At 30.3% G+C, this 25483-nt stretch overlaps 5 protein-coding genes across 5 annotated transcripts; 4 read left to right on the forward strand and 1 right to left on the reverse strand.

Annotated features, from left to right (window-relative positions):
- Positions 1-1109: 1109 nt before the first annotated feature.
- LOC130800120 (cytochrome P450 94A2-like) lies at positions 1110-2831 on the forward strand. The gene has a single exon (XM_057663475.1). It carries the CDS (start codon positions 1165-1167, stop codon positions 2707-2709), a length of 1545 nt encoding a protein of 514 aa, XP_057519458.1. The 5' UTR covers positions 1110-1164; the 3' UTR covers positions 2710-2831.
- Positions 2832-4554: 1723 nt separating this feature from the next.
- Positions 4555-5918, reverse strand: LOC130799849 (inhibitor of trypsin and hageman factor-like). The gene is made up of 2 exons (XM_057663110.1): positions 5791-5918; positions 4555-4828 (listed from the first exon to the last, which is right to left on the reverse strand). Exons 1-2 carry the CDS (start codon positions 5819-5821, stop codon positions 4635-4637), a joined length of 225 nt encoding a protein of 74 aa, XP_057519093.1. The 5' UTR covers positions 5822-5918; the 3' UTR covers positions 4555-4634.
- A 6520-nt stretch (positions 5919-12438) lies between these two features.
- On the forward strand, positions 12439-13664 carry LOC130800296 (inhibitor of trypsin and hageman factor-like). Its single transcript, XM_057663751.1, has 2 exons — positions 12439-12553; positions 13392-13664. The coding sequence occupies exons 1-2, from the start codon at positions 12529-12531 to the stop codon at positions 13583-13585; spliced, it is 219 nt and encodes a 72-aa protein (XP_057519734.1). The 5' UTR covers positions 12439-12528; the 3' UTR covers positions 13586-13664.
- A 5606-nt stretch (positions 13665-19270) lies between these two features.
- On the forward strand, positions 19271-21513 carry LOC130799897 (transcription factor MTB3-like). Its single transcript, XM_057663183.1, has 2 exons — positions 19271-19628; positions 19801-21513. Exon 2 carries the CDS (start codon positions 19839-19841, stop codon positions 21336-21338), a length of 1500 nt encoding a protein of 499 aa, XP_057519166.1. The 5' UTR covers positions 19271-19628; positions 19801-19838; the 3' UTR covers positions 21339-21513.
- Positions 21514-22799: 1286 nt separating this feature from the next.
- Positions 22800-25103, forward strand: LOC130799924 (transcription factor bHLH3-like). The gene has a single exon (XM_057663224.1). It carries the CDS (start codon positions 23240-23242, stop codon positions 24740-24742), a length of 1503 nt encoding a protein of 500 aa, XP_057519207.1. The 5' UTR covers positions 22800-23239; the 3' UTR covers positions 24743-25103.
- Positions 25104-25483: the final 380 nt, after the last annotated feature.

Here is a 25483-nt window from a genome sequence, read left to right on the forward strand (position 1 = left end):
TAAAAAGTTCTTAATGATACAAATATGCCGCCTGAATAAGCAGTTTATTACAACATTTATCCCAACAACATGAACCAAAACAAAATTATTTGTAAAATTGTCAATAATACACCTCAATAGGTCAAAATTATAATCTCTATATATTTCTTTGATTTTCATATACTCATTTAACTTAACTTTTCATCTCATTTATAAAATTTTTTATCATAATACATTTTTTTATTTTGATTTTTCCACCAAATGGACAAATGTTAGTGTGGGCCGATCTTGAACCATTGGTGTATTACGGATTTTAACTAGTATGATTGTCCTCGTATTTTGCTTTTGTGCTTGTCTTTTGCTTGACTTGACTAGTATTCTCCTTATGTTTGGGTCATCCGTGACCAATTTATGCATATCGAATATTTTAAAGTTGTTTAACAAATGAATAATAGTTTATTGACTGTTTGCCATTGATTTTTTAGTTGACTTTTTTGGCAAACTGAAAATATATATTATTTTTGTTGGTTTTTAAATTAAGTGGATAAATCATCTATTTAGAGAGTTGTTTAAAATTAGGTGTCGGCTTTTGATGTTTATTAAAGGACAAATGGGCCAACAAACATAAAACTATTGTATAAGTCAGTTGTTTAGAGAATTTTTTTATAATTCAATTATCAAATAAGAGTATTTTTTAACTATTTTGACCAACCTAAATGCCAAATATTAAAAGTAAATAAAAAAAATCAAACCAAAAATCATTTAGCAAACAACCTCTATCTCTTTATGTCGACTGCATTTGACCATATCTACTGATCTTGTCTTATTTTGTTAGTTGTTTTGTTTGCAGTATTTCTCAATTCGAGGGTTCACTGGTCTAATCATAACTTCCTTCATAATGGTATGGTATGTCATTTTTCTAGTCTTTCTCAAACGTTATAACTTTTATAAAAAGAATACACCAACTATGATGACGATGATTTGTAATATTTGCATTATAACTAATTTCTAATATGATAAATCTCAACCATTGATTTCGTACAATGCCACATGTCTACATCTTATGAAAAGAAATGAAGGTTCATTATATGATTTTATTTTTGACTCAAGAAGATCTAGTCTCCCATATATTGATTTAAGGATAACTCAAAGATTCTCAAAACTATCTCCATAAAACCTCAAGTCATGTTTGAGCTCAACAAATTGTTCCTTCCTTCCATTTTGCTAATCTTTCCATTGTTACTTATAATCTTCATTTTCAAGCTTTTCTCTTCCCCAACAACACAATCTAACCAATCTACAAACATAAAATTCCCAAAATCTTACCCAATAATAGGCCACTTAATTGCCATATACCAACACAAACATGAAAGATTCCAATGGTTCTCAACCCTTCTTCTAAACTCCCCAACCAACACCTTTGTCATCCACCACCCATTCGGGTGGCGGAGCATCGACACATCTAACCCCACCAATGTAAAACACATCCTCAAGACTAAATTTTCCATTTACCAAAAGGGTCCTTACCAAAAAACCATTCTAAAAGACCTTCTAGGAGATGGCATATTCAATGTTGATAATGAATTGTGGAAATCTCAAAGACAAATTGCTAGCCATGAATTCAACACCAAATCTTTAAGAAAGTTTGTAGAAAATGTTGTTGATCTCGAAATTTCGAATAGATTGATCCCAATCTTATTAGATGCTACCCAAAATCACAAAATCCTTGATCTTCAAGACATACTTAAAAGATTTGCATTTGATAATATTTGCAAGATTGCATTTGGGTATGACCCTGAATTTTTGTTACCTTCTTTACCAAAATCCCAATTTGCTATTGCATTTGAAGAAGCTGTGATGATTAGTAGTCAAAGAGCAAGAACATTTTTCAAAAATTCATGGAAAATTCAAAGATTTTTCAATATTGGGTCAGAAAAACAGCTAAAAGAAGCCATTAATGTGATTCATAGCTTTGTTAATACCATTATAAGGAAGAAAAAACAGGGCATGATGAAAAACTCTGTAACAGATGATTTACTATCAAGGGTCCTAAATTCAGGCTATTCTAATGAGAAATTTGTGACTGATTTTGTGATCAGTTTCATCCTTGCAGGTCGCGACACCACATCAGCTGCTTTAACATGGTTTTTCTGGCTCCTACATGACAACATTCGTGTCGATAACGAGATTTTATTCGAGATTAACAGAAAAAAAACAGAAAAAAACTCTGTTTTTGATGAAGTTAAAGACATGGTTTATACACATGCTGCATTGTGTGAAAGTATGAGGCTTTACCCACCTGTTCCTGTGGATGTGAAAGAGGCTACAGCCAATGATGTGCTGCCAGATGGCACGTACGTCGAAAAGGGTATGTGGGTTGCTTATGTGCCTTATGTTATGGGTAGGATGGAAAGTATTTGGGGGTGTGATTGGGCTGAATACAGGCCCGAAAGATGGCTGCAAGTACAGGATGAAGCAGAAAATGGGTGTAGGAAGTGGAGGTTTGTGGCGAAAGATCCATATTTGTACCCGGTTTTTCAAGCCGGGCCTCGGGTTTGTCTTGGAAAGGACATGGCGTTCTTGCAGATGAAAAGGGTGGTTTCCGGTGTCTTGGAGAGGTTTCGGGTGGTTCCGGTGGTGGAAGATGGTTGTCAACCAGTTTATGTTCCTCATTTGACTTCTAAAATGCAAGGTGGTTTTCCTGTTAGGATTGAAAAAAGGATACTTTAGAATATATAGATTTTTAATTTAGTCCATTATGAATGGAGTATTATTTTACCTTTTGAAAGTCTAATTATTATAGTGTAAACTAAATCGATATTATTATTTTTAAGGAATTATTTTGCGTTAAATTTAGTATATTGACTGGATTTAAATTTGAATTTTAGCATCAAATAAAATTAACATGCTCATTAGGCGTACTAAAATAGAGCTATGTTTGGAATAGTCTACCTTAAGGAAAAAGAAATTTGATCAACGTTTTTGAGACATATGTAGTAGATAAAATATATTCATATGAGATCTCGTTAGATTTATTTAAATATTAGATTTGTTTAAATATATACCTTTTTATTATATTTTATATATTTTTTTATTATGTATATTTAGAGATATTAATGTTTAAAATTCATTTTGAAAACAGTGCAAAAAGTAAACGAGAAGAAAAAAAATAAGGGAGGGAGTATATAAGATCATTATATCTCAGCTTTTTAGTAAACACTCTCTTGTCTTCTAGAATTTGCCCCATTATATCACAGCTAATTAGTAATTCACAAATTTCTGTGAGAGACGGTCTCTGATTGGGTCGACCCATAAAGGAAAATGTAGAATATGAGTAGCAATAAAACTTTAATGGATTGGGCCTGAGAGACATCTTTCAGAGAGACGGTCTCTCAATAGAGCGGCTGTTTATCTAAAGATAATCTTTGATCGATGTATAGCTTAATTTGTCATTACTGCTGCTCTAGTTGTTGATTGTCATTATAAAATTTTAAGTGATCACATAAAGGCTATAGTTAATTATTTTAAGACTATATAAAGTAACCAATTTAAAATTATAAGTAAACACTTTAAGATTGTAAATATACATTGGGTGAGCTCAATAATACTGGTCTCACTATGAGATCGTCTTATTTGACTTTTGGGAATTTGTTATTAATCTCACGAAACTTAAGGTAATTTCAAACAACAAAATAGAAACAAATCAATTAATCTCGCTTCATAAATTAAAATCAATTAACGAATATCTTTAATAAAAGATATGCTTCTCCCTAATACATTGTACCGTGAATTCATAAAAAAAAAGTAAATTTGTACGTGAAAATATCAACTCCCATCATAGTTCATTCGTTCATGTACATTCTTATAATTTATCATGTACGTGCAGAATACATATTCGAGTTAAATTAGTTATTAATATTATGGATAATAAATCCGAATCTATGAAAATGACTAGCAATGCAATTATTAATGTATTATTTCAACTATCTTTAGTATCATAAAATCTAAAATGTTTGTTCTTATGAGTTTTTAATAGACAAATATATACGTGTATTTTTATTTTTGTTTCTTAATCCTCAATTCTCGAAAAATAAAATATTGTAGGTACTACAAAATTGATAATATATTTAAAACTTTAAAAATACAACCATAAATCATTATAAAGATTCTTTTATTATCAACACAAGTAGCAAATACTTAAAAAAAAAAAAAAAAGACAAAGTCGCATCTCCATAGATTACTCATATATATGTATATGTATATATGATATCAAATATCATGTATGTAACGATGGATAAAACATATTTTTTTCTTCATACAATACTACATTGATTCATAATATATATTTTTTTTGAATAATACTTGATTATTAATAAAGAGTCGCTCAATATCTACATCAGAGATAAAATTAGCAAGTATATAACAACTTTAACCAAATATTATTATGACATTAATTCATAATACATAACTTTGAATTAAACATAAATATAAAACACAAACATAAATTGATATGTGCCCCTTCAGATAATAATAGTTATTATTATTATTATTATTATTATTATATTAATAATTTTGAGAATAATAATGATAATAAATATGGAAATTTATTTGGAAGGAGCACATATATAATAGGTAGCACATAAGCATTCCATGAATTAGCCAACCCGGGGAATTTCAACAACTATATTCTTAATATTAACAAAAAGCCAAACACGGGTACAATCAATATTAAGGATTATGGGGGAACCCGCAAGCACGATCTGAGTCTTCACATTTGGATTTTCTTTCTCAATTATCATTGCTGCTGTATTCGCCTCTACGCCAACAAGTTCTGGCCACATTTGCTTCCCTATATATTTTTAAAATCATAATTATTATTAGTAATATACTAAAGTCTTATCAAAAACGATAAATATCATACACATATTTAACGTGGTTAATTCACTAACAATGTGAAGAGAGCTAGAGAAGAATATAAGATACAATATTACAGATACTCTCTTGTGAGACTGCCTAAGTCGTGCACTTCGCTTAGGCCCAATGTTTTTAAATTGGTCTTTTAAGTATAGGAATTATGAAGTGACCTTTTAAGTGTTGAAATTGTCAAATTTCATGACTTAAAATGTCAATTTCAAATTCTAGAAATTGGTCTATTAAGTCTTCAAATTGGTCTTTTAACTCTTGAAATTGACATTTTAATTTGTGAAATTGGTAAATATATATATATATATATATATATATATATATATATATATATATATATATATATATATATATATATATATATATATATATAATTGAGCTGGCCTAATAAGTAGCGTCTCACAAGTGAGACGGTCTCACCCAGGATTTTGTGTCGATATTAAGCGTATTAATATTATAGTGATTATTAGCTTTCAAACCAAACACTATAATAAAATTCATAAAATAAAAAACTTATAAAACATACATTTCTATATATTAAGTTTAAGATTATCTGTGGTTATTTAATGTGTTTAAGTAATAAAATAATTAAAGTCATTTGCTATTTTAAAGTAATTTATTTAATTAATTATTTTTAAAAATTATGAAAAATCAATGGTTAAAATGAAATACATTAATGGTTGAAATTGGTTAGCCAATTAGACAACCACTATAAAATTACCCTAGAAATTATCAGTAAATTAAATGGAGATTATATAGGACTCTTAAAAACCCAAAGCAGAAGTAATAAGGCTTTTTAGAAAATTTAAATGTAATTAAAAATGATGTGTATGGATTAAGTAAAAAAAAGACAATATTTACTTCTCTGCCAAATGGAAGACATGTTACCTGATGATTCATCTTGGCAAATGGAAGACATAATTTATGTAGCAATGGATAGTATGAAAGTGTAAGAGTTTAGATAGACACAAAATCAGGTATTAGGTTAATATGATCACCTTCAACTTGGACTTGCCTTTTATAATGTGGTCTACGTTGAATAACTTAAGCTAAAACAATTAATGTAATTACAGAAATCAATTTCTTTGTACAATTTAATTGTTTTTAATATGATACGCAAAGATTTGCTCATTAAATTAATCTATAACACTTGTTTTGCTTTCTGCTATTGGGAGATGCTCTGCTCGTCACACCCTCCTTTATGGTATAGTTACGTTTGTTGTCTTTTATTACTCTTCGGCTTTTTACATATTTTCTACACAAAAATTTGAGAGAGACGGTCTTATATTGAGACTGTCACTATGGGCCTGTCCAAAAACCAATAATAGAAAAATAAAAATAGTCAGCCTTCTAGAAATTAAAGAATAAAAATTTAATTTTGACCTTAAAGTATCAATTTCAACTAAAAGTAAATCTTAAATAGATCAATCAATTAAAATAAAAAATTTCCTTTTGACCTAAAAGTGATTAATTTTAACGTTAAAATAATCAATTTGACCTAACTATGGTTCTTTTTCCGCAATTTTAGAACGGAGGTAATAAAATGGTATTATTCTATGGATGAATTTCAAACAACAAATGAATGATCAATAACACTATCAACAATAGTGTCAAAACATTGTATAGTACAAGTACTCTAATTCGATGCAACATGATGGTTCTAATGGAAGGATGGAACATAAGATTACTTGTGTTCTTTAATCATCGATCAATAATAGTGGTACCGCTATTCCCCCAACAATTTATGTTCATAATTGACTTAAAAATAAAGTTGTAGATGTAGTGTTTGCTTAACCTGGATGTTAAGGCAGAGGAAATGTCAATCTCAAGTTATGTTTGTCAGTTGATTCAATGAATGTTCTTAGAATATCAAGAGTTCATGACTGCTTTGTTATAAAAATTTTCAATTTTGATCTAAAAATGATTAATTTAGACCTTAAAATGATTAATTATATATGATTACTTATATATAACTTAATAAAAAATTAATTTTAATATTAAATATATTAATTATGACCTTAAATAGATCAAATATTAAGCGCATATTGAGAAAAACTATAATATTATCCGTCTCATATGAAATATTCGTTCACAAAAGGCGCTAATTTCTATTAGCGGCATAAACTAGATGATGATTTTTGATTGATATCTGTCCGATTGTTGGAGCTATTGTTATAGTTGTTTGATGATTGACGTGTAAATTAATTGATATTATTCGGTAAAAGACGCCTAGAATATATTTAAAGAACGAATCAAATTAATATTATCTTTACTCATTTTTTATTGATATTTCGTTTAATGACATGATAATGATCAATTGTTTATTGATTAATGGCCCGGCAAATTATATTCAAAGATTTGTGTAAAATTTTATAATGTACATAATTAAACTTTATTTATGTTGCATTGTAGACTATTATTCTTTTAATTTGTAATAGTGTCGTTTTTGATATTTTATAAAGGGTTGAATTCGATTTTTAATGGATGTTCAATAAAAATAAAAATACAATTTTACAAACGGTATTCTACGTCCTACATACAACATTGTTAGATTGATATATTAAACCACTTTTGAGGTGTGGACATTAGACAAATGTCTACCTTACCTAAGATTTGAAACGACCATGATCAATAGTGACATTTCTCCCTACAATATACTTTCGCTTAATTTAAAGAAAGATTTTATTAATATTTTTAATTAAAGCAAGCATCATGTGAAGTGATTCTTCCATTAATCAAAGAGATTAGCATTCACATGATCACTGGCCTTATAGTATATATTTAGGATTTTGATGCATGTACCAACACATATTTAATTACGTTTAATTAGAATAACAGAGTATTTTTATTAACTTACAATATCCGGCTACGTGTAAGGATAAGGACAAATTGCCAACAATTAGGCATGTTATAAAATTATTTTTTTATAATATTTTATGGGTTTTATGCACGTGAATGGTTATACTGATTGACATGATTGTTACCTAATATTACTCACTCCGTTAAATTGAGTCGTAGTATTTTTATTTTAGTCCGTTTCACTTAATTTGCATTATTTTTATTTTTAGATAATGATTTATTGTTTTTTTAATCTTATTCATACATTTTAACTCTCTTTTAATTTCATCTACATAATTTATTTTCTCTTTTTATTTATCATCACTTTCTTAAAAATAATCTAATTTTTCTTTGATATAAAAGGGAGTATGCCATTGTAAGGATAAGGAAGAAAAAACAGGCCATAATGAAAAGCTCTGTAACAGAAGATTTGCCGTCGAGGATCCTTAATTCAGGCTATTCTACTGATTTTGTGATCAGTTTCATCAATGCAAGTCGCGACACGACACATAATGTTCTATAAAAAAAATTGTTTATATTGATTGAATTAGACTTTTGGATATTCAACCATGTTCTATAAGCTTGGTTAAACAGAGAAAACGAAATGAACTTAAATATTTTTGTGTAAAAATCTGCAAATTTTTTATAAAGCCAAAAAAATAATTTAAAAATCAGATGTCTGGTATTCGATCAGAAAAAATCAGTTGTCCAGTTTAGTTCGGATCGAAACCGAATCATGATTTTTATCATCCAAAAAATTGAATATCTAGAAATCTGGATTCATATCGATTCGATATCCGATTTTAACACCCCTACCAACCACCTATCTGTAAAGGAACAAACTCAACCAAAATCTTAAGCTGATATTAAAAGCCCCAGGATATCTTATATACTTTAACACGCCCTCTCACACGAGAGTCCTTTGAGGGCTAGAAGTTCGGATGCAACATAGATCCTCCTCATACCCGACGTTAAATATTCCAATTTAAATGAGGGGTGGTTGAGATTTGAACTCGGTCGTGACTTCTTGTCACTCGGGCTTCTGATACCATGTCAATAAACCAACTTAACCAAAAACTTAAGATGATGGTTAAGGCTCCAGAATATGTTATATACTCAACACTACCCACAACCCTAGATGCCTGACGAGTAGGAGTTTTTATATCCATATTCACCCATTATCCAGCGCCCAACCAAAATGAAAGCGGTTCAAAATCTGTATTATTTTACATGCCCAATATACCTAGTAAGGACAAAAAGGTTTTGTATCTTGAATAAGGTAAGATTTGATCGTGTTTTAATTAAAAGGACTGAAAATGAGCGTTCAAGTAAATTTAAATATAATGAGCTTTATAACATCACAATTTGATGTTGTTGTGATTTTGTAGGGTGTATACGATCCGATTTGGGATAATCTGACATTAAAATTGGACCAGATTAATTTGCTAATTAATAATTTGGTGTATTTAATTTTTGTGTTTGTTGATGTTTGATTTGCATTTTGTTTTCCTAAATTCGACTTTAGTCTAAAAATAATCACTTTAAAACAGTGTACATTGAACCAATCTAATTATAATGGTTTTACTGTAGACCGTCTTATTAATTAATATTTTAAAATTCAAATGTACAACCATAAATAATTATAAATAAAGATTTTTATTATCACCAACACAAATAGCAAGTACTTAGAAAAAACTAAGTCACATTATCTACACACTACATAGACTACTACTCATATATATGTATACGTATATATGAGACCGAATATGATGTATGTGACAATACATAAAAACATATATTTTTTTCGTACAACGGTACAATAATTCAAAATACATTAACTTTTACTTAAACATAAACATAAACATAAACCTAAAAACATAGATTAATATATACTCCTTCTAATAATAATAATATTTAGAGAATAATAATATTGAGAAGAGATGATATAGAAGGAGCACATAAGCATTGCATAAATTAGCCAACGCGGGGAATTTGGACAACTATATCATTAATATTAACATCAAGCCAAACACGGGTACAATCAAAATTAAGGATCCTGGGTGAACCCGCAAGTATTTTTTGGGTCTTCAAATTTGGATTCTCTTTCTCAATTATCATTGCCGCTACTGCCGCCTCTACAAAAACAAGTTCTGGCCACGCATCCTTTCCTATATATATTTTTAACAATATAATTAGTAATATAACAAATTGTTTTCACAAATACAACAAATTAATTCTTACGTTCCATTATGTATTTGTTATTATTTACTCACTTCAATCTTTTATATTTTAATCATTTATATATTATATTGTGCATATTTAAAAATTATAAAAAGTTAATATTACTAAAAATATGTCATTAGATGATTCAAACACGATCCAACTTAACTATATCATTTTACACATTAGTTCGCAGTATATAAAATAAGTTTATACTCCCTCCGTTCCTTTTTGTTTGTTCACTTTAAGTTTTTCTATTTTATAAGGGAAATTTAAATTTGATTTTTAAAGTATATATTCAAGACAAAATATATTCATGTGAGATCTTGTTATATTCGTCTTGATCTAAAGACTTTTAATATATAATTTTTATAGTTTTGACTTTTAATATATTATTTTTATAGTTTTTATTATGCTAACTATGAGATATCGACACTTAAAATTTACTTTAAAATACGCAAAAAAGTAAATTACAAGTATAATCAATAATGGAAAAAATTATAATCTAGCAAATATCTGAAAACATAAAAAGTATTTTACCTGGTGGGCATTCCGACATCTTTCTAGGTCCTTTAAAACCCCTTTGTTTTATTCTTTTAGAATGTGGAATTTATTTGATATGTAGTGTAAATGTGTAATGCTTTTAAGTTGCTCAATTTCAAGGTGGTAACATATTTATAGTTGAGGATGTCCTAGCTAGTTGTTGACCATGTAGCAATTTAATTGTTTTATATATGATACGCAAAGATTTGCGGATTAAATTAATCTTTAAGACTTGTTTTCTCGTTTGAGATATTTTTTAGTCGTATTTTTCTTTATGTGTATAGTCCTTTTCAGACTTTGATCATAATTTTTATAAAAATGGTACACTGAATATAATGATAATGATGACTGATTTTTCTCAATTGTTGGCCAAAGCCTAGCCCAATAATATTTTACGTAGATTTTATTCAGCATAAGGTAATTGTTTTGGGGTTAGCTGTAATGGTGAGTATATTTAACTGTATAATTGTAATTATTAGGTAATTAACGTATAAATTAATTAATATTGATCGGTAAAAGATGCCTAGAAAATTCAAAAAAATACTATTTTAATATCAATTCTTTAAAATGCACTTAGTTGCTTAATAAACAAAATTCTACATTGCGTGGAAAATGCATTATATTGCATAATAAAAAGACAAATACATGCCAGCCATGAAGGTACGTGTACAGATGTGTACAACCTTTGAGCATTATTCCCGTTGACCGTTGACCATATCACAAAGTACCATATAATTGAAATATATATATAAATACATTTTAAATTATTTAGTGTAAATTCAAAGAGTTTTCTCTAACTTTTTTTTTGATAATTTGTACCATCGTTCTTTATTCCAACTTTACAACAACTATAATTGAAGTGTTATTTAAAAATATAAAAAAAAATGTACTTTATACTATGTTGATATGATAAAAAAAAGTTAAATATATAAATATTATTTTTAAAAAAAAAGTGTATAAAACAACCAAAAATAAAATTATGTCTGTTAGAGCAAGCACCAAATCACCCTCATGTAGGGTCTTCAGAGTGCCGTGTTGAGGATGCAAGAAGCACAAGGGTTGGTATTGCAAGGCAACAACAATCACAAGGTCAGAGAGTCCAGATGAAGGCCGCTCAACTAGTCGAGCGGGTTTGGCTCGGTTGAGCGGGTTAACTGAAGTTGAACAGAAAGATCAGTAGGCACTGGATTGGCGCTCGACTGGTCAAGCGAATGGCATTCGGTCGAGTGACTTATCAGACGCCAAAATATCGCGTGTTTTGTTTTGTTGTGGGTTTTCCTTGGGCTTCTAATATGTGCTAGGCTATATAAGAGAGCCTTAGAACATCACTAGTAGTAAGAGGAGAGGCAAATACATTAGAGAAGCTAGGGCATTGGCCATTAAAGTGTTTTCTTTGTATTAGTGTCATTCGTGGAGTTTCACCATTAAAGGTGAAACCTTTATGGGTTAAAAGTGAGCTCTTAACTATTGTAAGTTGAGTCATTAGTGTAATTAAGATTATATTAATGATAAGATATTTTATTTTGAGGGGAGGTATTATTAGATACCTCATAAACACATTGTTGTGTTTGTTGTGTCTCTTATTTAGTGCTCTGTTTTTCCACTCATCTTCTACATTATTTTCTACCATTATTAAGTCCGAGTCTTTCTCTTTCAATGTCAAATTCTATCACGTAACGTACACTAAAAAAAAAAGAATTATAGCAAGATGCAATTTTTGACCGGTAAAAGTGGGATTTTTGTGATATCAAGCCTAGTTGTTCAATTAATATTACTCATATTTAAATACTAAAATAAATTTAAGTTGAGTATTTTGAATTGGAAAAGTTTGACTATGCCGGCCAAAGTCAGTTCGATCAATAAGCAAATGATCTTTAATTTTATCACGTATCTTTTGTACCATTTTATAGCCCAAACCTCAACTATAAATACCCCTATTCTATAAGCTTAATGATTATAATTGAGCAATATAAGTTTAATAAAAAGGGAGAAAAATTAAGCAAATAATAAGCAAGCAAAGAAAAGATGTCTGATGAAAGTTTTTGCAAAGGTACGAATTAATAATACTCTTTTTGTCACTTTTGTTATTATCAGTAGTAAATTCAAAAAAATAAAGAAGTATGTGATATATATAGTATACTTTATTATAGTTTATTAATGTTATTTTATTATGTTATCCTAAATATTTTAGTTGCTTATTATTTTTGTTGGTCTATATTGAAATATTACTCTTTCTAATTTGGATTGATGAGTTGGACATGTAAGACTATTTTTTGTTTGAATATAAAAGTATATTATTTTAGAGAAATTTTCAAAAATAAAATAAAATTTAATTAGGTCAATCAATTGAGGGAGTTTGTTTACGTGTGGGTCTTTAACTATATAGGAGACATGAGGAATGTTTACTTTAAAGGAGCATAATATTTTAGTTTTTCTTTAAAAGAAATTTTAATGTTTATAAGGAATAAAAAGCTTATTAGGACTCAATCATCAATTTAAATTTCTGATTGAAATGGTATTTTATAATTAGAGTTAATGTTACGGGTTTGATTTTCATTCACTCGTCTTTTCAAATGAAATTGGATGTGCCAAGTATGATCAAGATGTTTGAAGCATCTAAACTTTTAACCCAAAAGGACTAATGTATGTCGGTGTGTCCAAGGGAGTGTGGGAGAGTATTTAGCATATATTGAGGTATCAACCATCAGTTTAAGCTTTTAGTTCAGTTAACTTGTAAATATATGTCCAGTCAAAAATAATTATTCATGATTCAAGACTAATTAAGATGGTGTACGTGTTATCGCTAAATCGAAGATTTTGTTAACCTAATTTACATTTTCTATTCTAAAAATAATTACATTCACAATTGTTTTAATTAAAATTTACAGGGAAGAGTGAATGGCCGGAGCTAGTTGGAGAAAATGGGCAAATAGCAGCAACAATTATAGAAAGAGAGAACCCAAATGTGAAGGCGATTGTCTTACCGGATGGTACCGCAGTTATTGAAAACTTTAGTTGTAAGCGGGTTTGGGTTTGGGTTGACTCTGATGAACTCGTTGTTCGTCCTCCACTTATTGGCTAATTTGGCTATATCAATATGTCAGCTAAATTGACGGTTTTATTATGTGATAACTCTCAATTAAACTAAATAGTTTTCCTTCTATTTGTTGGTTCCTTGCATGATGATGTGCAAATTTTATTTAACCGTAAGCGCACGGTGTACGTATAGTCGCAGGTCGAACGCAAGAAAGTTACGATAAAAAAAACTTGTTAATTTCTACTAATTATATTGCTTGAAGAGAAAAATTTTGTTTGATTGGTTTTTGACTAATAAACTAAAAATGCAATGAGAAATGGGTTTAAATTATATGATAAAGAGATTTAGGGTGTTGGGAATCACCTAAAGTCTTGTACAATTAAACTCTCATTAGTGTCTATGAAATGTCGGATTAATTACGTGGTTAAACATGATCTTGTTAATCTCAAACTCTCACTCTGTTGATTAACTAGTAGATTTAGACCATACTAAAACAATTCTCACACGCTAATTTTATTGAACAAATTAATGAGAATTTAACTAAAATTTACCCTAAAGCAAAGTCGATCCTAATCTCACATGCTAGTTCGATTGAGTAGTCCGACAAAGCATATTTAATTTAGGGTTGTTTGCACAATTTCACCACTTTAATCCTAATTTCATACACTTTAAATCATTAAATCATACTTAACTTTGAGGTTCAAACTCTAACATAGAAAATGGATCTACTCACTAATCATGGTGAAAGCAATAAACACAAACCCTAGGATGATACTAGACATGGATGAATATGATAATAATGACAAATTCAAGAGAAACAATAATTGAATATCAAAGAACACAACAATTAATTCAAAGAACAAAACTAGTTTTTATTAAAAGATGATTAATAATGACAATTAAAGTTCACTAAAGGAAGATTTAATACTAATACAAGAAAATTAAAGACAAGGAAAATAAAATGCTAAAGGAAACTTACAATGCTCAAAGGAAGATTAATGGTAGACTTAATGAAAAACTTAATTAAAGGATGAATTTAAGAGTAAACTAATGAAAAAGAGTAAAATAGAGTCTAAGAGATGGATGAAGAGAAGAGAGGAAGCCCTAATCAATTTTTTAAGGCCTATTTGTACTAATAAAGACTAACCCTAAAAGCTAATTCAAAGATTAAAGGGATGAAAATCCCGTGCAGCAAAACAGAGACTCAAAGCCGAGTAAGCTGCACCAAAAAAACATGGAAGCCGAGTAGGCGTTTTGTGTTGGAAAATCCCAGCAACTTCAAACGGTCGCCATTTCTTGCTCAGTTGTCGGAATTGGACATATAATATAACTTTGGAAAGCTCTTGAAGTCTAGTTACCAATGCCGCAAACTTTGTATTAATACAATATTTGTATCAAAAGTTATGACCAAAAAAGTAGACATGTATTAAATTTCACCTCAAAACTTTTGCATTATAAACACTCTTCTACCCTTTTGCTCATTTTCTTTTTAGAACATCTTCAACCGAGTTAAATTCCCCTTAGTTTACTCCGTCATCATTAAAACCATAAGAATTATGCTTAAAACAATCAAAACCACTCAAAATCAACGTGAATAACCAAAATGAGTAATATAGCATAAATCTTCAAAATACGCACCAAAATACTAGCAACGACCATCATTAAACACTTAACACATAAATTATAAACCTGTCTCATAATAAAAGAATCTCATATAAGATTTTATTAAAGTGTTATCACAATAAAAATAATAAGTATGCTTAATATTTTTTTCAGTTTTATCATTAATAAGTATTTATTTTATTAAAGTGTTATTTATTTTATCAAGGTGTTATTTTAATATATTATAATAAAATAAATACTTATTAAATATACATTTCTGCTAGCCTGCTATATCCACCTCTACGAAAACAAGTTCTGGCCACGTTTGCTTCCCTATATTATTTACAATAAAAATAATAATAGTATAATAATATATTAAAGTGTTATCACAAACCCAAGAAACATAAATATGAAATAATAAATATAAAGGATAGCTATTTAACATAGTTCACTAACAATGCGAATGTTAGCTATATTTATAATAATATTTTTTAATATGTGAAGAGAGCTAGATAAAGATTACAACGTACAATATTAGGGGCAATTTTATAGTTATTATTTCGACTATAATAAATTGATAAGATAAAAATGTATAAGATATACACTATTATATATAATTAAGTTTAAGATTACCAGCGGTTAAATAACAATATCTATTAATTTGTGTTTAAATATAAAAAATTAAAACGTCATTTTTTATTTAAAATATTTTATTTGATTGCATTTAATATTTTTTAGAAACTATGAAAAATCAATGGCTGAGATTATATTATATATGAAAAACTAAACAATGGTTGAGATTGCTTAGCCAACAATAGATAGTATAGAAATGTAGGAGTTTAGATAAATACAAGATCAGTTCTAGGTTAATATGATTACCCTTAAGAATGTGGTCTCTGTTGAACAAGCTAAGCTAAGAATCAATGCAATTATTAAAATGAATTTTTGTACATCAAAATTTAAATATTTTTAAATATGATACGCAAAGATTTGCTCTTAAATTAATTTATAAGACTTGTTTCCTTATACTGTGGAGTGAATCGTATCATTTTTTATGGATATGGTGATTTGTCGTCTTTTATCTCTTTCAAAACCTCCATCATAGTCTCGATGAGTGGTATATACTTGATACAATCATCTACTGAGTGGTCGTTGTTAATTGTTGGAGCCCAATAATAGCTTATTTAGAGTTTTTTTTGCGCAAGGTAATTGTTTTAGAATTAGCTGTAACTGTGGGTATGGCTGCACACAATTCGGTCTGGTTTGGTTTGACACAAAAGTCAGACCAGACCAGAAATTTCGGTTTGGAAATTTTTTTGACCAGACCAGACCAAATAGTTTTGTAACGGTCTGGTATACGGTATTTTCTTTTAATGTGTTTTTTTAATTAACAATCTAAGATAATTTATTCATTTATATATATATAAATATTAAAAAGTTAATCAAAAAAAATATGTTAAAGTTTATTTATAAAATAAATACATTTACTATAAATAAGGCCCAAAATACAAGTTTTGTACGGGGCCCTAAATTTTTTTCAAGACGGCTTTGATCATATGACTTAAAAAACTTACATATTTAAATTATATGGTACAAAATCAAAGAAACCCTTATACATCTAAAATATTTAATGATCAAACATTGCAATTAATTCACAAAATGTGTAATAGAACCTCTGCAAAATGTTGGGCAAGGAAAGAGTTATTGGCCAGAGCTAGTTGGAGAAAATGTGGAAGTGGCTGCTACAATAATACAAACAGAGAATAGCAATGTGCGAGCCATCATTATACGTCCAGGAGAGGGTATGCTACAAAACTTGGCGTCTGATCGGGTTTATGTTTTAGCTAATCCTCAAGGTTTTGTTGTTTGTCCTCCTTCTATTGGCTAAATTTTTCTTCAGAAACCTCAATCATCAGCTTAAGTTTTTGTTTGAGTTGAGACTATTTTATATTTCTGTTTTCAAAGCTGGATTTTGATTGTAATACCATTTGTGCACTTTTTCTTTCATTCCTACTCTTATGTCTCATGCTCTATATTACATTTTAGTCTATCTTAACTTTTAAGAATTTTTCATTATTTTTAATTTTATCTGATATATGATCTTAATACCTTTACTCTCTATATTCTCTTTTATACTGATTTACAGTCTCCGATCCTTATAAAAAGCAAATAGAGTAAAATGGCTAAAACAAATGAGCATTTAGTTAGAGACATAATGACATTGTTCGTGATTTTACATGTTCTAGTTGAAAATTATATTTTTAATACAAACAAAATTGTTTATGGTTCTTATTATAAGTAGAAATGCTGATATTATTAGTGATTAACTGATTATATTGTTTTAATGGATGAGAATTCTAAACTCTTTAAAATTACATTGTAACAAAAAGCAAAAAATGTCTTACAAATTCATGACACGGGCGAAATAATATTTCGTGATCACAAAATTTTGTGATGGTTTTTTTGAGAGACGCTCTTTATATATGGGCTAAATAGCTCAATTATTACAATTATTATTATATAAACTATTTATTTTAAGGTCATCTTACCGAAAAACGGTCTCTAAGCAGCTATTTGGTTTTAGGATGCCATAAGTCAAGTTGAAATTCTGAGGTCCTTTTGGGAATATCATTGTGCATTCTGCCCATAAAAAATTGGGTCAAAACCCATGATGGGCTTTGCTGGCCATTTTCCTTCTCGGCCTGTTGCTACCTAGTACCAACTGCAATCCCTAATTTTTATCACAAAATCTCTTTGAGCTATAAGATCAAATCTATATTATTAGACTATTTAATTTATGTATGAATGATTTTCACGATGAAACCGTCTTGTATAATAATTTGCGATTCTCTTTTAAAGGCATTCTCATGAGACATTTTAAATTGGGTTTAAGTGTACATTTAAATTAAGAGATTACGAATCACCATCTACCAGTTAGACAACTTTCAATAAATAGCTCATATTCTTATAATATGTATTAGATGGGCTAATTCTTATATGGGACGCAACTTGTTATTAAACCATCTCAAACAATATGTTTTAACTTTGGCTGAGCTTCATCTAAGATATTTCTTTTGATTTATTTTGAAAAAACCTTTTGAAAGTTGATTGGTTTATACTAATTATTAGGGCTCGTCAGGAATCCTATTATTTATTTAGGTGGTAAATATTTATGGGTAAAAAAGTTTAAAGGAGAAAATAATTAGTGGGAAAAAATATAGGTTGATTTGACAAAATTCTGAAAGAATTATTATCACAACTACAGCCAAAAGAAAAAAACGATTTCAGTATCTTCATTACTTTTTTCCAAAGTGAAGTGGGATAAATATTTATCCTTAAATAGAGGGGAAAAATTACTACATTACTTTTTTGTTCCATTCATTCCAAGCAGCTGAATCTACTCAAACAAATTACAAGAATATTGTTTTCCCCTTAGTACTCTCATTTCAGACGTATCCTTATTTAAAAAATATTTTTTACTATAAAAATATCTCATTCATCAAATTAAAGTTACTATTAGTGGCTGAATTTTTTATAAATCGGTTAAAGTCTTTTGAAAATTTTAACACCTATTAATTTTATGCATTTGGTTTAATATTAATTTATTTATTCATAATAATAATCTTTCACCACTATAAGCAATAAATTAATTTACAATGTCAAAGGACATATATTTAATATCTTTAATATTTGTCTTTATAGTTTTCATGATTTTCAATTCTCATCTTTTAATGTAAATATTTTCATCAACTTAAAGTAAATTTTATAAAGGTTCGTTACAAAATAAAAAAAACTCTATTAATAAACAATAAAAAATGATTTGAAATCAATTATTCTTAAATTCTCTTAGATTTTACCATGAAACAAACAATTTTAGATAAGATAGTTAACTTATACTATAATTTTTTGATGTGTTTATAGTCATTTAGAAAAATATATTTTTCATAAACAATATAAACAAATCAAAATAGCAAAAATAATAATATATCATAAATTTTTAAATGGATTTGTGTTGAGTAAGATCATCTCTATTTAACTAACTCATATACATTTAGTATATTAAAATAATAATTTATAACTTTATGATGAATCACAAAAATAAATAACTACTCTATATGGATTGGTCTTATACTACAACGACTCGTACAAGACAACCCGATGATATACAACCCGATGATATACATTTTAAAACTGTTTGATCATCACCCCCATGTCGTGATTCTCGCGAGTTCATAACTTTTTCTTAGTTTTTTTTAGCACCAATTGGCAATTGATTTAAGAAAAAAAAAACCTAGATTTCTTGTCCGAGAGAGGGTGGAAAAAAATACTAAAATAATTGAATGAAGTAAACGAGTAGCAAATTGAATAATTTTCGAACCCTAGTTCTCTTAGATCTGAAACTATTCAAGAACCTATCTTTTTTGTTCAAGAATATGCGGCAGTTTCAGTTGAATTTGAAGATCCCTCTTTCACTTTAATTAGCCAGGTAAATTATTTCTTCTGTTTTAAATATTTTAATTTAAGCTCATTTTAGTGTTATAATCGACATATTTACTGTTTCGATTATGACTATTTTTGCAAATTTAGAGATACCCAGTTGAATTTGTTTGGAATTACAAGTTTTATTGTGAATTTATAGATACCCAATTGATTATTAGGTCATAATTTGGGGAAAATAAATTGTGGGTTAGAGAAAATGGGTCATAATTATATGTTAACAGAAGAAGAAAAAGGTTTGGTTGAAGCTGTTGTGGGGAAAGATGCATATAATTTCTTAATGTCTACAGCATCTGATGATTCATTATCAGAATTTAACCCACCAGGGGATATTTTGAATTTACAAAATGGGTTATGTCAAATTGTTGATGGATCTAGTTGGAATTATGCAATTTTTTGGCAAATTGCTAGTTCTAAGAATGGTAGGGCAGTGTTAATTTGGGGTGATGGGCATTGTCGAGATCCGAGAACGATGGTATTAGATGGTGGGAATGGTAAACTCGGTACGTCTAAAGACGAGGCCAAAAAGAGGGTTCTTGAGAAGTTACATGCTTGTTTTGGTGGGTCAGAAGAGGATAATTTTGCATCAACATTGGATAAAGTTTCGGATATTGAGATGTTGTACCTTACATCTATGTATTATTGGTTTCGGTTAGACTCTTTGTTAGGTCCCGCAAAATCGTTTGTTAGTGGTCGATCGATTTGGGTTTCTGATGTTAGGAGTTGTTTGGATCATTACCAGTCTAGGGCACATTTAGCGAAATCTGCTATGTTTCAGACGGTTGTGTTTGTGCCTGTGAAAACCGGAGTTTTAGAGTTGGGTTCGGTAAGAACAGTCATGGAAGAGCCTACTTTGGTGCAAATGGTTAAAACTGTATTTGGTGAATCACATTCTACTCAGGATAAGGTTTCCTCGAAAGTTTTTGGCCGTGATCTTAGTCTTAGCACTTCTAGACCGCGCTCAATGAACATAAGTTTTGCCCCGAAAAAGGAAGATGATGCTTCGTTTTCTGCTGAATCGGGTGTTGGTGGGAGTGATATGGGTGCTAAGCGCGTTTATGGGTCATCATCCAATGGGAAGCATAGTGAACCTAGTGATAAGAAACTCTTTTCGGAGATAAATTTTGGGGGTTCAAATCCCGATAATGATTTTCCAGGTCTAGATGAGGCGAGTGAAGAGTTGTTGTTACACGCTGCTGAACTTAGAGCACGTAAGAGACCTACTAGAAGACCGGTGATTGGAAGAGAAGAAGCGAGGAGCCATGTCTTAGCGGAAAGACAAAGGCGTGAGAAACTTAACCAACGATTCTACGCACTAAGAGCTGTTGTCCCTAATATCTCGAAAATGGACAAGGCATCTCTTCTCCTTGATGCCATATCATACATCAACGATCTACAAACAAAGATTAGTAAGCTTGAAGCCGAAAAGGAGAAAGCTAAGCCCAAACAAGATCAATTTCCTATCCCTGAGATTGATTTTCATACAAGGAAAGATGATGCACTTGTTCATGTTACTTTCCCTCTTGATGTTCATCCTGTTTCGAAAGTCGTCCGAACTTTGAGAGAACATCAACATGTTGCGCTTGAGGCCAACGTTAGCACAACAGAGGATAAGATGATTCATACATTCACCATTCGAGCTCAAGCTGGTGAAGCCGAAAAACTGAAGGAGAAGGTTGAGGCTGCTCTTTCGAAATGATACTTAGTTTCGCTTGTATAATCACATATTTTTTTGTTGTATAATTTTGATGTAGTTAAAGTAAACAAACTTTTATATGAGGTTTTGTTTTCTCTTCCTTATTATCCCTTGCTTTATCATGGTTTTAATGTACTATTTGTTTGAGAGTAATGTATCATAAGTATTGTTTTCTTCATACGTTGAATTTTAGAGCTGCTGGCGGCTTTTTGGATAAACTTTTATGCGGTATTCATCCTTCTATAGCAATGTGCCAAAAACTCATGTGCCCACAAGTCGTCCCCGCTTTTTTTAACAATAATTCTTGTTTGAGATGATTTCTTTGAAAGATTATTTCTAATTGAGTCAGCCTATAAAGAAAAATCTAAAGTAAGAGACCATTAAGCTTTGTTAAATCTCAAGGGCACCTGGCAAGGAGAGAGCAACACTCACTTTTGTGCATTTGGTACTATATAACATGAAGACTCGATACCAAGAAGACAAGACACATACAAATCTATCTCGAACATTTGTTCATAACGTTAAAAATTATAGCGTTTCATAATCAAATGTAACGATTTAAGATTTTTTATACATTTTTCCCAATAAATTTCAAACATCTACCATAACCACTAAATTTATCAATAATTATTCTATTATTTTACACAACTAATTAAATAGCTCAATTCCTAATAGCTACAATTACCCACAATGACACCCATACAAACAATATACGCGGAATAGTCCCTAATATTAATCTAAATCAAGCCAACTCTTCTCTTAAATATTGATTCATATTCACCTAGATCAAACCATAAACCAAACATCGACTTAATCTATTGATCGATATGGTTCATAAACAAATTTAGATAAACTAAAGTTCATAAATCATGAACTAATTGCTTAGCTCATGTTGGACATTTTTTATGGCCAACTAAGAGCGAATGCTTGTAATAAGTTAATTTTTATTTTTGTTTTTTTGATTTTTATTTCAAGTTCTTGTAAATCTTTTGAAATATTTTATTTAAGAAAAAAATTATTTTGAATAATTCAATCTATTGTTTATTTATTGTGAATAATTTCACATTTTGAAAAATTTTAAATAATTCAACCTTTTTATATATTTTGTTGCGAATGAACCTTTGTTGCAAAGAACCGATTACAATCGGTCGGTTTTTACCGATTTTTTGCAACAAAGGTCCATTCGCAACAAAATTTATGCAAATGTTAGATTATTTAAAAATTTTCAAAAAGTGAAATTATTAGCAGATAATAGACAATAAATTAAATTATTTGGAGGAATTTTTCAAATTTCTTTTTAATATTTTTATTTAGTTCATTATCTTTCAAAATTGCTTAATATTGCTCAGCTGAATTGAGTGGCCCCACTTGGGTTAACCAATAGAATCACATGATGCAGAAGTTGTGTATTAAACTGTTCCACCTGTACCTCGTGCATCTTGAAACTTTTTTTTTCAGCAAAAAAGGAGAAACACAAGTAAAAAGAATACTAAAAATAATTATTTATCACACCTAAAAAATCAAAAATATTAATTGTTGTAGTTAGAGCATCAGTAAAGAACTTAAGGCTGAAAATTTCAAACCCTAGCTATACATAAACATCACTCAATAGTCTATACTCTATCTCAAAAAGAATTTTCTGTTCAAATATGTGGTAGCTTCTGCCGAATTTGAAGAATCTTTCATCCCATTTCCCAGGTGTAATTTCATTGTTGTTTGTAAGTCTTCCAGAAATCATTTTGTGTTAAAAGTTTGATACTTCTTTACTGGGTTTGATCATGCTGCAAATTTGGGGATTACCCAGATCCATATTTTCTGATTTATTGAGGTTATGGCTGAATTGAGAATGACCCAAATTGATAATCTTGTCTGTATTTAGAAATTTTGCATCTGGGTTTATCATAATGGGGGTAAATTGTGAGGTTAATAAGGAGGATAAGGCTATGCTGGAATCTGTGGTGGGAATTGAGGCATGCAAGTTTTTGATGTCTAGAAACAATGAAGATTTTGTTATTGAATTTAGTCCAATTAATAAGCTAAATCTTCAACAAGGGCTTTGTAAAATTGTTGATAGTTCTAGTTGGAATTATGCTATTTTTTGGCAAATTGTGAGTTCTAAGAAGGATGGTAGGTCAATTTTGATTTGGGGTGATGGGCATTGCCGAGATCCGAAAGAGGTTTTAGCTATGGAGAGGGGAGATTGTGGAGAAAGTAATGGTGGGACTAGTAAGAAAGATGAAGCAAAAAAGAAGGTTCTAGAAAAGTTACATGCTTGCTTTGGGGGGTCTAAGGAGGATAATTTTGTTGCTACTTTGGATAGAGTTTCAGATGTAGAGATGTTGTACCTTACTTCAATGTATTATTGGTTTTGGTTAGACTCTTCTGTGGGTCCTGCCAAATGTCTAACCAGTGGCAGACCGATTTGGGTGTTGGATGGCAAGTCGTGTTCGAACCATTACCAGACTCGAGCGCATTTAGCTGACTGTGGTAGGATTCAGACTGTCGTTTTCGTGCCAGTGAATAGTGGAGTGTTAGAGTTGGGTTCTATAAGAATGGTTTTGGAAGAGCAGAATGTGGTGCAGATGGCTAAGCATATTTTCGGGGAACCTCGTCCTTTTCAAGCTAAGATGTGCCCTAAGATTTTCGGGTGTGAGCTTAGCCTTGGTGCACCGGTATCACATTCGAATAACATAAATGATACTCCGAAGTTGGAAGATGGTGCTGGTTTCTCTGCAGAGTCTCATGTGGGTGCACGTGCTGCACACACCTATGGATCATCGTCTAACGGGTTTTGTAGTGTAGACAATGGTAAGAAGTTGATTCCAGAGATCAATTTCGGGGGTTTGATACCCGAAACCCAAAATCCTACCTTAGAGCAAGCCAAAGAAGAACATTTAGTGCAAGGAAGTCAGCCAAAGCCGAGAAAGAGAGGTAGAAAACCTGCTAACGGAAGAGAAGAACCGCTGAATCATGTTGAAGCGGAAAGACAAAGACGCGAGAAGCTTAACCAACGGTTCTATGCGTTAAGAGCCGTTGTTCCCAACATTTCGAAAATGGACAAGGCTTCGCTCCTTGGCGATGCAATTTCTTATATAACTGATCTTCAAATGAAGGTTAGGATGCTCGAAGCTGAAAAAGAGTTGGCTAATCCTATGCATAAAAACATTGCTATCCCTGAGATTGATTTTCAGGCAAGGCAAGATGATGCACTTGTGCATGTTAGTTTCCCATTGGATCTTCATCCTGCTTCTCGAGTTGTAAAGACCCTTCGGGAAAATCAAATTGTCGCTCCTGAAGCGATTGTTTCCACAACGGATAACAAAATTGTGCATACATTCACGATCAGAACGCAGAGTGGACACGCTGAGAATCTAAAGGAGAAGCTGCAGGCTGCTCTTTCGAACTGATTGAATCGACTTGTATAGTTTCACCTGTTAGATCGATCTTTGTTACATGATTATGGTGCGGAATGAGTATAAACTATCAATTGTTCATGTATGATATAGAATACTTTGTGGGTTATCATTTTATGTATGATTTGGCTTCCCGATTTCATATGGAAGGCGATACTTTTTCTTGATAAATTCAGTCGTATACAGGATTGGTTCGTAGATGAAGAGCCTTACCACGGATAGACAGTAATATTGTCTGTTGAATCGTATGTTTGTAGGTGAAGATGCAACTTAATATGAAATGTAAATCTTTTGGCTTTTTGAACTCGTAGTGTAGGCACATATTGATGGCATATCCTACCGATCTTTTCGTTTAGTCCCCAAACCTTGCCTACGCGGGAGCTTAGGTGCTTGATGCGGTTTTGTTAATGAAATGTTGTCATTTATTTGATTGTTAGCAAGTCGGTAAAATCGGGATGAATTTATGACCCTGCATCATCACTCATAGGAATAGTTTAGTCAATTATGAAGCCCATTTTAGGAATGATCTAGTCTTCTGGCATATGGGTAAAAAATCTTCTTTATTGCACTTACGTTGTTATCCTTGTTCATACAAACTGCTCCAAAGATCATTGGCAGAGCTATTAGTGTGCAAAAGGCGGCCACTGTACACCTTAAAAATAAGTGAAAACAGTATTTAATCATTAACTATCAACTTAAATTTCTGTCAATATTGGACCCCTCCACTAAAATTCC

This window comes from Amaranthus tricolor, chromosome 14, assembly GCF_026212465.1.
Source record: "Amaranthus tricolor cultivar Red isolate AtriRed21 chromosome 14, ASM2621246v1, whole genome shotgun sequence".
NCBI classification, from domain to species: domain Eukaryota; kingdom Viridiplantae; phylum Streptophyta; class Magnoliopsida; order Caryophyllales; family Amaranthaceae; genus Amaranthus; species Amaranthus tricolor.

What these genes read in the sequence shown, in the direction of transcription:
- LOC130800120 (XM_057663475.1), top strand. Translation starts at nt 1,165, where the DNA reads ATGTTTGAGCTCAACAAATTGTTCCTTCCTTCCATTTTGCTAATCTTT.
- LOC130799849 (XM_057663110.1), bottom strand. Translation starts at nt 5,821, where the DNA reads ATGTCTTCCATTTGCCAAGATGAATCATCAG. An exon ending in TTGCCAAGATGAATCATCAG is followed by an intron (nt 4,829 to 5,790) that starts GTAACATGTCTT and finishes AAAAATATATAG; the next exon opens with GGAAGCAAATGTGGCCAGAA.
- LOC130800296 (XM_057663751.1), top strand. Translation starts at nt 12,529, where the DNA reads ATGTCTGATGAAAGTTTTTGCAAAG. An exon ending in TGATGAAAGTTTTTGCAAAG is followed by an intron (nt 12,554 to 13,391) that starts GTACGAATTAAT and finishes TAAAATTTACAG; the next exon opens with GGAAGAGTGAATGGCCGGAG.
- LOC130799897 (XM_057663183.1), top strand. Translation starts at nt 19,839, where the DNA reads ATGGGTCATAATTATATGTTAACAGAAGAAGAAAAAGGTTTGGTTGAA.
- LOC130799924 (XM_057663224.1), top strand. Translation starts at nt 23,240, where the DNA reads ATGGGGGTAAATTGTGAGGTTAATAAGGAGGATAAGGCTATGCTGGAA.